The sequence below is a fragment of the Aspergillus clavatus genome, genomic scaffold (assembly GCF_000002715.2).
Source record: "Aspergillus clavatus NRRL 1 1099423829791 genomic scaffold, whole genome shotgun sequence".
In the NCBI taxonomy this organism is placed as follows: Eukaryota; Fungi; Ascomycota; class Eurotiomycetes; order Eurotiales; family Aspergillaceae; genus Aspergillus; species Aspergillus clavatus.
The window spans coordinates 1,204,113-1,216,641 of record NW_001517108.1 but is presented as its reverse complement, the minus strand read 5'-3'; the positions used below and the strand labels follow the sequence as shown (position 1 = coordinate 1,216,641).

Below are 12,529 nucleotides of genomic sequence, written 5' to 3'. Positions count from 1 at the left end.
GGGCGGTGCCCTCGGAATCAAAGATGAAGAGGAATGCTGATGCTGTAGAGAGCCAGCGTCTGCATCAGCGGAAAGGGCGAGCGAAGTTGAGTTCAGGAACAGGAACAAGAAGCTCAACGCTGATCTCCGTCCAAGGTTCCGCGGCGAGTTTGATGTCACGTGACTGTAATGGATTCCAATGTTTTTGCGAGGACTGGATGCTTTTTCATCAGTGGCAAAAACAGTGACTGTGAATAGAGTGTCGAAAAGGAGTTATCTAACTATATTTTGAATCCAGCGACCGTTGCTCCAAGTAAGGACAATAATATACTCTAGCATTGTCTTGCGGTGTCTGGAGGTGAAGCCAAGACTCGTGGCTAAAGATCGACAGAGCAAAGTTTGCAGGATCATTCTACAGATATATATCTCCAGCTATGATCTCACCGGGACTCCCAGACTATCTACAGGGTTAGAGCATACAGGAGATGGCTACTTTGATAAAGATTGAAGATAATAATCGAGTTGCATCAGAGCATGATATTGTATTTGTGACTAAAGATAGCGCAAGCTCTAGAAAGCTATTGTGGAATAACTGGCACTGCTCTTCGTGCAATAGCCACCTCGAGATGTTCCAATGTACCTAAGAATCGTCTGAAATCCAAGTCAGTAATTTGTTTTCTGACAGATAACCATGCAACATGAAGCAATGAAGAAGTTCTCAGACAAAGTATACTGGCAAGTAGCAGACCAACCGGGAAAGGAAGGTCCGGAATATCTCATCAGGGACGATTCAGTGAGTAAAGAAGTAAAAAGGGTTTGTCATCTTCGAACAGCTCCCAACGGAGCAAAACGGGAACAGAAATCACAATAGCAAAGAAAAAAAAAACAATAAAAAGCAATTTGACTAACCTTGCCAGTGGTGCTGTCAAGCAGCCTGTTAAAGAGTGACCTGATCTGCTGTTAGTGATGATGGTATGATCCTGCATTATGTAGCGGGATGTAGTGGCGAAGTCATGCAGCTGCATTTGCTGCTCAGAATCTTCAAGATGCCAGAACCTCGTTCACCAACAACACCTTCTAGTAACACGAAGGAATCGATTCTGGAAGAAAACTGGTGGGAAAAAGAAGGAAGAGAAAAAGCGCACGAGTTTGACGGAGAAGAAAAAGAAAAAAACCGGCCGGCAGACCGCAAAAGCTGTTGTTCCGAGTCCACGTGACCCATACCTGATCGGGACTAGCGGCAGGCAGTGACTGCGCTGGCCAACAAGAGTCCCGTTAAGTCACGGTCGCTCACTGGATTGAAACGGGAAGAGGAAGAAGAAGAAGACGAAGACGAAGAAGAATCGCCCCTAAGAGGAAGAAAAGGAACAAGAAAAGAAAAGGAAGAGGAAGAAAAGAAACCTCGCCATGAGCCTCTTCTGACCTGGTGGGTGTGATCTCTCTCTCTCTTGTACCTACTCTCTTATTATTACCCTTAATTCTCTCTCCTCTCTTCCCTCTCTCTCTTTCTCTCTCTCTCTCTCTCTCTCTCTCTAAAGAGGGTGTCTGTGTGTGCCTGTGGTATGTATGAATCTTGCTTTCTTCTTTCTCCTCCCCCGTTTGTTCTTCTTCATTGCATTATTATCATTATTATGATTATGGTCAGATCATCAGAGACATGAACTACCCCTAAGCCCCTCCACATCGCTCCGTTCGGCCTCCTAAATCCATCCACCTCCTGCGTCTTGTCACCGCGTCCCGCTGCTTTTCAGCCCTCACCACCCCCCTCTCACCCCCCAACCACAAGCCCTGTGCTTAGAAACTAACACTTGATTCTCTTGTTCCTTTTTTGGGCTGTAGGATTACCAAAACGGGGTCTTTTCTTTTGCAGCTAGACGATTTTTCACAACATCAATCCGTCGATCAATTAATCCATGCTTCACTTCTCGTCGGAATCTCAACGATAGCGACGCAGGCTCGGTCGCCCGACTGTTGCGTCTTCGGTCTTGGCCTCCGCTCCGAACGCTAAAAGCGGCCTGTCGTTTCTCCACGTCAAGCGCGCTCGTTTTTGACTTCCAGCCTCTGAAGTCTTAGCTGTCGATTCGATTGATTAAATCCTTGTATCCGTTCATATCCTCGTGTGCTCCATCCTAGTCTTCTCTCGTCCTTACTATATCCTCTCCCTTTCCCACCTCCATCGGCCTTAGGAGTCCCGTTCTCGGCGACTTCGCTGCATAGCGATGATGATGGCGCAGCCGTTTCCTGCCCATCAAGGCATCCCACAACATCCTGGGCTGCCTCCTGGTCATCCGATGGCTCCCGGTCAGCATCCGAACGCTCATCCCGGCGCGGGAATGGTACAGGGGGTTCATCCAGGCGTGTCGGCGCCAGGCCCTCAGGTCACTCAGGGTGGACCGATGATGGCTGGAATGCCTCCAGGAGCCGGGACCACAGGCCCAGGTCCTGTGCAGGCTCACGCACTTTCTCATTTGGGGCCGGCGCAGGCGCATTTGTTCCAACAACCGCAATTCGCTCAGACCTGTAAGTTTCTTGTTCTCCTGGGTCTCCCTGGTGGTCCATCGCTGCCTTCCGTCATGGGGAAGAGGCGAACCCATGACTCGCATAAGACCGGGTGTGCTGATTTGTTGTTGCCCGTTCAGTTGCCAATAACCCCCAATTGTTGCAACAACACCAGCAACAGCAGCAAATCCTTCGCCAACGGATGATGTTTCAACAACAGCAGGCGCAGCAGCAACAGCATGCAGGCCTCCCCGTCTCATTACCCAACGGCACACAAGGGCTTAACGCGGCCCAAATCGCGGCCATGCAGGCGAACCCGGCAATGCGACCGGTCAATCTACAAATGCACCTTCACCAGATGCCCCACGGGCCCCAGAACATTCAGCAACAGCAGCAGCAGCTTTTCGCTATGCAACAAGTGCAACAGGCCCAACAGGCACATCAAGCGCAGCAACAGGCTCAGCAAGCTGCTGCTGCCGCGGCCGCGGCCGCGGCCGGCCAACAGGGTCAGCACACTCCACAGCAGCGGGCAGCCGCGCAACCCCAGACCATGCACGACGCGCAAAGCGTGACACCTCAACCTCAGCCCCCGCCGCATCAGGGCAGCAGTACCCCTCAGTCGAACCCTCCGCGACCCTCATCCACACAGCCTCACCAGCAGCCCGGTGCTGCTCCCCAACCGCAGCAGACACCTAACCCCGCTCCTCAGCAGCTGCCCCAAGCCCAGCAACCGGGCCAGCAGCAGCAGCAACAACAACAGCAGCCGCCGCAACCCCAACTGCAGCAGGGTCAACCACAGAATCAGCAACCGCAGATGACGCCCCAGGAGGCGCAACTGAAGGCCCAACAAAGTCAGAACCAAGCCGCAATGATGATGCAGCAGAGGATGGCGATGAAAAACGCGTCCATCCTGTGTCTCCACACATTCGCGGAGCATCTGAGTAACTTTAGTGTAGGTTGAATCCCGTTATTGTTTGATATGTGTATTTTCTTCTGCGTTTCAGTACCCATGCTGATCTGCTTTATAGAGCCGTGGTGAGGTACAGGACTTGCTATACTGGCAGGCATTTGTGGATCGATTCTATTCTCCCATGGGGGTTCTGCGACAGGGCGTGTACAACCCGCAGGCCGGCTCGAAACAGTTTGAGATTTCGACACCGGCCTTGGCCCGATACTACCTGACTCAATTTACCAGTGGCATTCGGCAGATCCAAATGCTTGTCGAAGGCGCACGTGAGAGAGATTCGCCAAACGGGGGACACATCGTGGAGAGTCCCAAGACATCGTTCATCTACTGGTTCACCAACGATTCTCAGGTTCGCAACCCCAAGCTCCTGTCATGAACTCTTTTCGAATTGTGAATCTTGCTGACTGGGGATTTGCAGCTCTTTACCAACGGAACTCTTCGGGCTCACTTTGACCACAACAACAAGATTGAAATGCTTGACATTGTGGTGATGAACCACACCGAGTTTCTTCCGCGCAGCCAGCTCCAGGCGTTGGAAATATTTGAGCAAAAGCAGAGCCCCAAAGTGTCGAAGAACATGGGTAAACGGGGACAGCAGAAACAAGCCCCGCAAATCACCCCATCTTTACCGGAATCGATGGTGACGGCCAACGGGGTGCCCACCGCCGTCATGAGTTTCTTGGAGGTTGCGGAGACGATCTCTCACATGCAGATGCTCTTTCAGTTCTCACAGCAGAACCCGCAGCTTTCTCCGCCCGAGGCGCTGCGGAACCTGGTGAACACGCTGCAGAGCCAGAATTCGAATCCCGGATATATGCCGGGGCCGATCAACCAAGCCATGCAGCAGGCACAGAATCCTCGAGGACCCCACATGAACGCACCTAACCAGTTCGCTTCTCCTGCCATGGCTCATCTGGGCTTGCCGGCGCAGGGGTCTCCGCATCTCTCGGCGCACCCCAGTCCCGCCCAGAGTCACCTCGCCGGCCCTCCAGGAATGGTACAGCCAGGCCAGATGCCCCCCAACGTCGGGCAGGTGACGAGTGCTAGTGCTAGTCCGCAAGTCAGTTCAAAACGACGACGGGCTAGCACGGTCAAGGTGGAGAACGATGAATCTGGCGGTGCTCCCGAACTCAATGGGACTGCTCCTCAAGGGGTGAACAAAGTACCCAAGGCCAGTCCTCGGTTCACTGGGAAACGACAGAAGGGCACTGCTTAATTTTTCAAAGGGACTGTTTCCTTTGCCTTGATTGCTCTTGCTCCATCTTTTCCTCACCCTCTTACTCCCTTTATTCCATTTTCAGTCTCAAGAAGCGGGAAACTGGCGTACCATAGGATACCTGTTTGAGGCTTTGTTTGATTGTGCCTTCTTCGTTTCTGTTCTTTTCTTTTCTTTTTTTCTTTTTTTACGAATCCGGGTCTGTTGTATGCTGTTTCTTCTCATCCATTGAATATATCGGATGCTCTCCCCCCCCATTCCGTTACCCGCCTGCCTTGTTCGGATATTGTTTCAGTCCTACGTCGCATGCGGACTGGATGAGAACATTGACCAGTATCGGCTGCCTGCTCTCACATCGACGAGAATTGGCAGGACGCTGCCGGTCCGTATCGAAACGGGGACTGAGTGGCAGCGGCGAACTTTCACGTTGAATACGAGGCCGCCCCCCCCTGATATAATCTGATATCAGACTAATGTACTTTATCTACTTGCTTGTTTTGAGTTTTTGTCATCGTCCGTGTCCTGGAGTGCCGGTTCCATGAGCTTTTCCCTTTCCTGCGACATGGCCAGGAATGATGTCTTTTGGGTTCTTGAGCTCGATTCCCACCAGCGCTGATGACCACTACTAGTCCTTGACGCGATTCCGTTCTCCTTGATATCCGGGTCCTACAATCTGTCTTTTTGTCTGGCGTTTGGGTTGCTTTCTTTTCTGAAGATATTGCTTGTGTGTCTGTTCGTTCTGCTCTTTTTATACGCCGCGTGCTTTGGATGGGAAAAGGATGGTAGATGCTCTGCATGCTGCCATGGCTTGTACCCGTACAGGGAGATGATAATCGTTTAGATATTCCCTCCGCCTGTTCATCTTGTTCGTCTTTTCCGATCTCTATGACTATGACTATGGGTGCGGAGAGACCCGTATCTGAAGCTCTACTTGTAACTCCCCGCCTGCACGAAACGTCGAGCCAATGGTTACGTCTGTAGATTAATCAGAGAGCATATAGAGTCTTAAATCATGTTCATGTTCGTGTTCATGTTCGCAGTGGCTGTTGTGTCTGTCAATATACCCTCATGGAAGAGAAAGCATCGGAGTCCGCCGATTCGGCCAAGTCTTCCAGACAGTCTTGACTGAGCCTCCCCGCTCTTTATCTGGTTGCGATGCCGAACCCCTCCATCGGGGAACCACACAATTCCTAACAGCCCTTTTCTCTTTCTCTCTCTCTCTCTCTCTTCCTTCTTTTCTTTTCCATCCTACAACCTCCCTCCATCCCATCTCTCGTCTGCGCCCATCAGTCGATCATGTCCCACTCCCACGACCACTCCCATGACCACGGCGTGAGCCACTCGCACGATGACCCTTTCAACGGCCACGGCCACTCTCACGACATCCTCGACGGCCCCGGCTCATATCTGAGCCGCGAGATGCCCCTGATTGAAGGGCGGGACTGGAAGGACCGTGCCTTCACCATTGGTATTGGAGGGTATGCTATGCGCGATGACTTGTGACGGGAAGTGGAGATGCTGATGGTTGATGCGGTTGATCCGCACAGGCCTGTGGGATCCGGCAAGACGGCGCTCATGCTGGCGTTGTGCAATGCCCTGCGTGACCAGTACAACATTGCGGCAGTGACGAACGATATTTTTACCCGGTGAGTTGGATATTTGGTGTTGATAGCCCCCCAGGCGTGCAGCCGAATCCATTGCTCCTGCGAGCCCGACCCCCCCCACATGACGTCCATGATATGATGCTGGACATCGACTGCCCCCCAGGGCGAAACGAAAAAAAAAAAAAAAGAAAAAGAAAACTACTAACCAACCGCTCCACCCCGCACAGCGAAGACGCCGAGTTCCTCACCCGTCACAAAGCCCTCGCGCCAAACCGCATCCGCGCCATCGAGACAGGCGGCTGCCCGCACGCCGCCGTGCGCGAGGACATCAGCGCCAACCTGCTCGCCCTGCAGACCCTCCAGAAGCAGTTCCAGACCGACCTGCTGCTCATCGAGTCCGGCGGCGACAATCTCGCCGCGAACTACTCGCGCGAGCTGGCCGACTTCATCATCTACGTCATCGACGTCGCGGGCGGCGACAAGGTGCCGCGCAAGGGCGGGCCGGGCATCACGGGCTCGGACCTGCTGGTCGTCAACAAGATCGATCTGGCAGAGGCCGTGGGTGCAGACCTGGCGGTGATGGAGCGCGATGCGGCCAAGATGCGGGAGGGCGGGCCGACGGTGTTTGCGGTCGTGAAGCAGGGGAAGGGCATGGAGCACATTGTCAATTTGATCCTGAGTGCGTGGAAGGCGAGTGGTGCGTACGAGGCCAGTTTGGAGAGGTGGAAGAATGGCGCGCCGAAGAACTCGGGGAGCGTAGATGCGTGAGTGAGGAGGAGAGGAGGGAAATGTGCGTGGTCTTGATGATTCTTCTTTATTCTTGGATTTTGATATATCTCATCATTGTAAATGTACACACGAATGAACCAGTAATGGCTGGTCAACTTTTCACACTTTTTTTGTTTGGTGCCAAACCCCATCGCAGGAAACTCCCGTACCCATCCAACGCCTCGAGAAAATGCAGAGTTTATATCAAAACAGGCTGAGAACCGACGGTCCCGTGAGAAAGGTTGGGGGGTATCTAAACACTCCGCTCGGGTCATCTCGTCTCTTCGAGATGGTGAAAAACGAAGGGAGACAATCAATATGCAGCACGAACATCCCTCCACGGGGGAAGGGGAAAAAAAAAAAAACCAACAACAACCGACAGACACAAGCGTAAAAAGGAAAAGAAAAACAAAAAGGAGCAATCAGATCGCCTTCTTGGCGAACCGGCCCAGCGCAGGACCCAGATCCTCTCGCTCGGCACGCAGCTTCTCCTTCGCGCGCGCGGCGTGCTCCTTGCGCAGCATCTCGGCCTTGACGCGCTTGTCGTCGATGACGTTGCGCCGGCCCTTCTTGCGGAGGTACTTGCGCAGGGCGCTGTTGCGGCCGCGGCCGCGGTTCTTGAGCTTCTCGAGCGGGTCCTCCGGCCGGCGGTCCAGATCCTTCTCCTCGCGGTTTTTCTTGTCGCTGATCGTGTCCAGCTTGCCGATGAAGCTGGGGTCCAGCGAGATCATCTCCGGCTGCAGCTTGTTCAGCAGGCCGCGCACCTCGGCCTCCTGCCGCTGCTTCGTGTTCTCGTAGGGGTTGGCCTCCAGCGCGTCGAAGTTGGGCTCGCCCGCGCCGGGGACCAGGATGCTCGCGAAGCCCTTGTCGTGCGTGACTCCCAGCACGTCTTCCAGGGGACACCACCGCATGTTCTCGATGCGCTGCCCGTCTCCGCCCCACGCCATGTACGGGCTCTGCACCTTGCCCTGGTCTGCGGATGCGGCGTCGAAGAGACCGCGCCACACGCTGACCTGCGTGCCCCAGCCGACGGCTGTGAGACCGCGGTCACTGATCGCGACCGACGAACCGGGCTGGTAGCACGAATACGAGTGCACTTCCCGGAACATCCGAATATCCCACACACACATCTTCTGATCCTGGCCCGTGGAGACCATATACCGGCCTTGCCGATCAACAGCGAGCGAGCGAACAGGGCCCCGGTGGACCAGCGCTTTGACGAGGTTGGTTTGCGAGTTGGGAGACCACAGTGTCACGGTTCCGTTCTGGTGACCGACGTGTACGATGGCGTTCCATGGGTTCTGGCAAAGCGAAGTCGGGGCTCCGAGCCGCGTGGGCAGTTCTGCCACCATTTGGCCGGTGGATGTGTCGGTATACTTGAGGTGGCCGCTCATTTGCTACAAGAGGGGGGCCAGTCAGCATATCTTTATCTTCCCAGATGACCTTGGTTCAGGGATTGGGTACTCACAGCGCCAGCGAGGAGGAAGTGGTACGGAAGAAACTCGAGGAAGAGGGGCTCGATGTATTTGTTGAGACAATGCAGCTCCACGCCGCTGTGGTCGTAGATGTAGACGTGCTTTCTCTGAGCCACCGCAAAGTACTGATTGTTGTGTAACCACCGAGCATCGCGGACTGTCTCTCCCAGCTGAAGCTCACAGCCCAATCGGCCACTCCGCCAGTCCATCGTCGCAACGTGCCCTTTCCGTCCAGCCAACAGCAGTTCGCGGCCGTTTCTCGTGTAGTCCGCGCGGTACGGTCCCATATCCTCCAGCTTCAACTCGAATCCCTTCTTCGCCGTCTCGATTCCGACATTCTCCCGGATCTCATCCTGTCGCACCTTGTATGTTCTCTCCAGTTCGCCCTCAGGCTCGAGGAAACCCGCCTCATGCTCGAGCAGGATCTCCGCATCCTTCGCCTTGAGAGCGGCTTCCTTGAACTTCGCTTCCACAGCCTTGAGGTTGCTTCGTAGTTTCCGGTCCCGTACGCTCTGTACATTGATGGGTTTGCCTCGCCCGTAGGTCTTTTGCGCTTCGACCAGTCGTTTGCTCTTCTCGCGCTTGGGGGCCTGCGCCACGGCCATTGCGGGCGCCGGTTCAGACATGGGTGTCTATCCTCTCTGCGGGCGTTAACGAGATAATTTATTTAAGTTGCAAGAACTCAAATCAAAGAGCAGATAATCGTGCAGTCGCAGAGGACAGTCGGAGGTCAAGCTTTTTTTGCGGAGTGATGGAAGGAAAATTCATGCCAAGAACTCACGCTCGCTTGCCCACCACAGCCCAATTTTTTTTTTTCTCTGGCAGAAAAGACCCGCTCTCCGAGATCTGTCTATCGTCGTCCGGCTTATCTTGTTTTTTTCTTTTCTTTTGTTCGTGATAGAGGTATTTCGGTTTTTTTCCGGTTTACTTGTTTTCTTGCGTCTCTCTCTACACACTACCGGCTGCGTCTCTCTCATTGCAAACTGGCCTCTCTTCCCTTTCGATTCAAAGGGTCTAGCGGTGCCAACATGGCGCCCACCCAGACGGTGCATCATCACCGCTCGACAACCAAATCGTCCCATAAGCCATTCAAGACTAAGCATGCGTCTAAGGGTGCCTTGAAGGAGAAGGATAAGGGTATGGACGGGCTCTACAGTTAAATAAGAAGTCTGAACTCTGTCTAACTCGAATATCCGTGAACAGGCAAGGTCGAAAGAGAGCGGGGCACTCGCAAGACCCCCCACCAGCAACTCATGTCGAAACTCGATCGTCGGAACCAGGCTCGTCAGAAGCAGCAGGTCAAGCATCAGGAAAAGGTCCAGGCCACGAGCGTCTTCTCCGGCGCCAACGGAGCGCCCCGCCATGTCGCGATTGTGCCGCTTTCCGTCGACATCGATGTCGCGGCGATTCTCCAGTCCCTGAACGAAAGTGTGGATGTTACAGCTGATGTGTCCGCGGATACGATTTCGCGGGTGCGCGTTGATCGGTTCAGACAGAGCCTGCAGTATATTCCCGCCAAATATGATTTGCTTGGTGCTCTGGATGCATGCCGTATGGCTGATTTCGTCGTGCTGGCGCTGTCCGCCGAAGTCGAGGTCGAGGAGCAGGGGGAGTTGTTGCTGAGGTCGATCGAGGGCCAGGGTATCTCCAACGTTGTGGCAGTCGTTCAGGTATGTTACATGCGCTTCTGGGTGTCCGTCAGAGTTGGTTTGGCTAACCGCGCGGTCGGTAATAACTAGGGTCTGGAGAAAATCAACCCTCCCAAGAGGCGCCCGCAGGTCGCCGCTTCTCTCAAGTCGTTTATGAATCACTTCTTTCCCGCCATCGAAAAGGTACTGTCAGTCGACTCGAGACAGGAGTGCTCCAACGTCATCCGGTCTCTTTGCACCGCGACACCCAAAGGAATTCGCTGGCGGGATGAGCGCAGCTGGATGCTCGTCGAGGAAACAAAGTGGCCCGAAGCGACGACCGAGGTTGTGGATGATGTCGTTCTAACTGGCGTTGTTCGTGGAAAGGGTTTGAAAGCGGACCGTATTGTCCATATCCCCGGCTGGGGCGATTTCCAGATTGATTCGATTACCGCCGCGCCGCTCTCGAACGCCCGGTCCAAGCGTGATGATACTATGAATGTCGACGAAACCGAGGGCACGCAGGTCCTGGATCTTCCCACTGCGGACCGAGATGACATGGCCACAGTGGCACCGGAAGAGATTGAGATGGAGGATGACAACATGTCCATCCCCGAAGACGAGCGGAAAGGTGTGCTTCTGGATGAACATCACTACTTCTCAGATGACGACTCGCATTTACCCGCCAAGCCTAAGAGATTGCCGAAAGGGACGTCTGAATACCAGTCTGCTTGGTTCATCGATGAGGTTTCCGTCTCTGGCTCCGATATGGAGGATGACGACGACGAGGACGAGGCTATGGCCATGGATACCGCTGGAAACCCCGAGGATGGCGTGTTCCCGGATCACAACGATGCTATGACGGAAGCTGGACCTTCTGAATACCCCCAGTCCGAGATGTTCCTCGACCCGTCTCCGGAGGATGAAGCCCAGCAGCTGGAAGAGTACCGGGCTAGCCGCCGCAACGAGGCGTCTGACGACCTGGAGTTCCCGGATGAAATCGAACTTCACCCGCATGTACTCGCCAGAGAGCGGTTGGCGCGTTTCAGAGGCTTGAAGAACTTCAAGACCAGTCCTTGGGAGACTGTGGAGGATCGTGCACATGAACCCGAGGATTGGCGCCGACTTCTGCAGGTTATCGACTACAAGGGCTCCAAGAACAGAATTCTTCGGGAAGCTCTCGTTGGTGGCGTGAGCCCAGGAACGAGAGTCGATGTCCACCTGCGCGCAGTACCTTCTTCGCTCCGCAACCGTCCGCAGCCCTCGTCCCTTTTCTCGCTGCTTCGTCACGAACACAAGCACACCGTTGTCAACGTGAACATGCACCTCAACGCCAGCGTGGAGCAGCCCCTCAAGTCCAAGGAAGAGCTGATCGTGCAGTGCGGTCCCCGCCGCCTGGTCGTCAAGCCGGTCTTCTCCGCGGGCGACAACACCCCCAACAATGTGCACAAGTTCGACCGATTCTTGCACCCAGGACGCAGCGCGATTGCCACCTGGATTGGCCCCCTCACCTGGGGTGCCGTGCCAGTCCTCGTATTCAAGAACAAGCGCACTCAGGACCCTGAGGTTCTCGATTCCGCGGACGATGACACGGAAGACCAGATCCATCCCGACAACCTGGAACTCATTGGCACCGGCACTGTCGTTGCCCCCGACCAGTCCCGCGTGGTTGCGAAGCGCGCTATTCTTACCGGCCACCCGTACAAGATCCACAAGCGGGTTGTCACTGTCCGCTACATGTTCTTCAATTCAGAGGACATTAACTGGTTTAAGGCCTTGCAGCTATGGACCAGGAGAGGCCGCAGCGGTTACATCAAGGAGAGTCTCGGTACCCACGGTTACTTCAAGGCTACCTTCGACGGCAAGCTCAACCCGCAGGACTCGATCGGTATCAGCTTGTACAAGCGGGTTTTCCCAAGAATGGCCCGGGCTCTGGAAGAGATCGTTGCGTAGAATGGTCTTGGTCTGGCGCCTATCAAGGATGTCTATTCGGTGGAGTGCATTTGGTCGGGTTTGCATTGATGGATGATATGATACCACACAAAATGTTCGACTTGGCATATTTTTCATGAGTCCATATGGTTGGGATGCGTTTGATTGGAATGCGGTTCGATTCTTTCCGTGGATTTTTTTTCTTTCTTTTTGACGGTATATAGACAAAGCAGAAGTAGGTAGATTCAGCTAATGAGTTACGATTCTCGAGTTCGGTTCAATTCATCCAAAGTACTCCGTAAAAGGGTGTAATTGCACAGGTTGACGGAGCGAAAGTATCACCTTGCTTCGTCCTCTCACTCATAAAGGCCTGAGCTTCGCACACAATGATCATCACGGCGTCCCATTAATCAACAGATACCCGGCCAGTCCAACCAGGGACATAATAGATTCAGATGTTC

The 12,529-nt window shown here is 54.1% G+C and overlaps 4 protein-coding genes across 4 annotated transcripts, besides 6 other annotated features; 3 read left to right on the top strand and 1 right to left on the bottom strand.

Moving 5' to 3' along the window:
* Window positions 1-1,458: 1,458 nt before the first annotated feature.
* Window positions 1,459-1,513: a microsatellite.
* Window positions 1,460-1,513: a microsatellite.
* A 685-nt stretch (window positions 1,514-2,198) lies between these two features.
* Window positions 2,199-4,661, top strand: ACLA_071730 (LIM domain-binding protein; the record flags this gene model as incomplete). The annotated part of the gene is made up of 4 exons (XM_001275565.1): window positions 2,199-2,499; window positions 2,619-3,430; window positions 3,507-3,794; window positions 3,864-4,661. The coding sequence occupies 4 exons, from the start codon at window positions 2,199-2,201 to the stop codon at window positions 4,659-4,661; spliced, it is 2,199 nt and encodes a 732-aa protein (XP_001275566.1).
* Window positions 3,215-3,242: a microsatellite.
* A 151-nt stretch (window positions 4,662-4,812) lies between the features above and the next one.
* Window positions 4,813-4,849: a microsatellite.
* Window positions 4,850-5,864: 1,015 nt separating this feature from the next.
* Window positions 5,865-5,889: a microsatellite.
* Window positions 5,890-5,957: 68 nt separating this feature from the next.
* Window positions 5,958-7,033, top strand: ACLA_071720 (urease accessory protein UreG; the record flags this gene model as incomplete). Its single annotated transcript, XM_001275564.1, has 3 exons — window positions 5,958-6,139; window positions 6,209-6,307; window positions 6,493-7,033. The coding sequence occupies 3 exons, from the start codon at window positions 5,958-5,960 to the stop codon at window positions 7,031-7,033; spliced, it is 822 nt and encodes a 273-aa protein (XP_001275565.1).
* Window positions 6,438-6,463: a microsatellite.
* Window positions 7,034-7,455: 422 nt separating the features above from the next.
* On the bottom strand, window positions 7,456-9,113 carry ACLA_071710 (WDR46/Utp7 family protein; the record flags this gene model as incomplete). Its single annotated transcript, XM_001275563.1, has 2 exons — window positions 7,456-8,430; window positions 8,502-9,113. The coding sequence occupies 2 exons, from the start codon at window positions 9,111-9,113 to the stop codon at window positions 7,456-7,458; spliced, it is 1,587 nt and encodes a 528-aa protein (XP_001275564.1).
* Window positions 9,114-9,536: 423 nt separating this feature from the next.
* Window positions 9,537-12,089, top strand: ACLA_071700 (small subunit rRNA maturation protein TSR1; the record flags this gene model as incomplete). The annotated part of the gene is made up of 3 exons (XM_001275562.1): window positions 9,537-9,645; window positions 9,712-10,178; window positions 10,248-12,089. The coding sequence occupies 3 exons, from the start codon at window positions 9,537-9,539 to the stop codon at window positions 12,087-12,089; spliced, it is 2,418 nt and encodes an 805-aa protein (XP_001275563.1).
* Window positions 12,090-12,529: the final 440 nt, after the last annotated feature.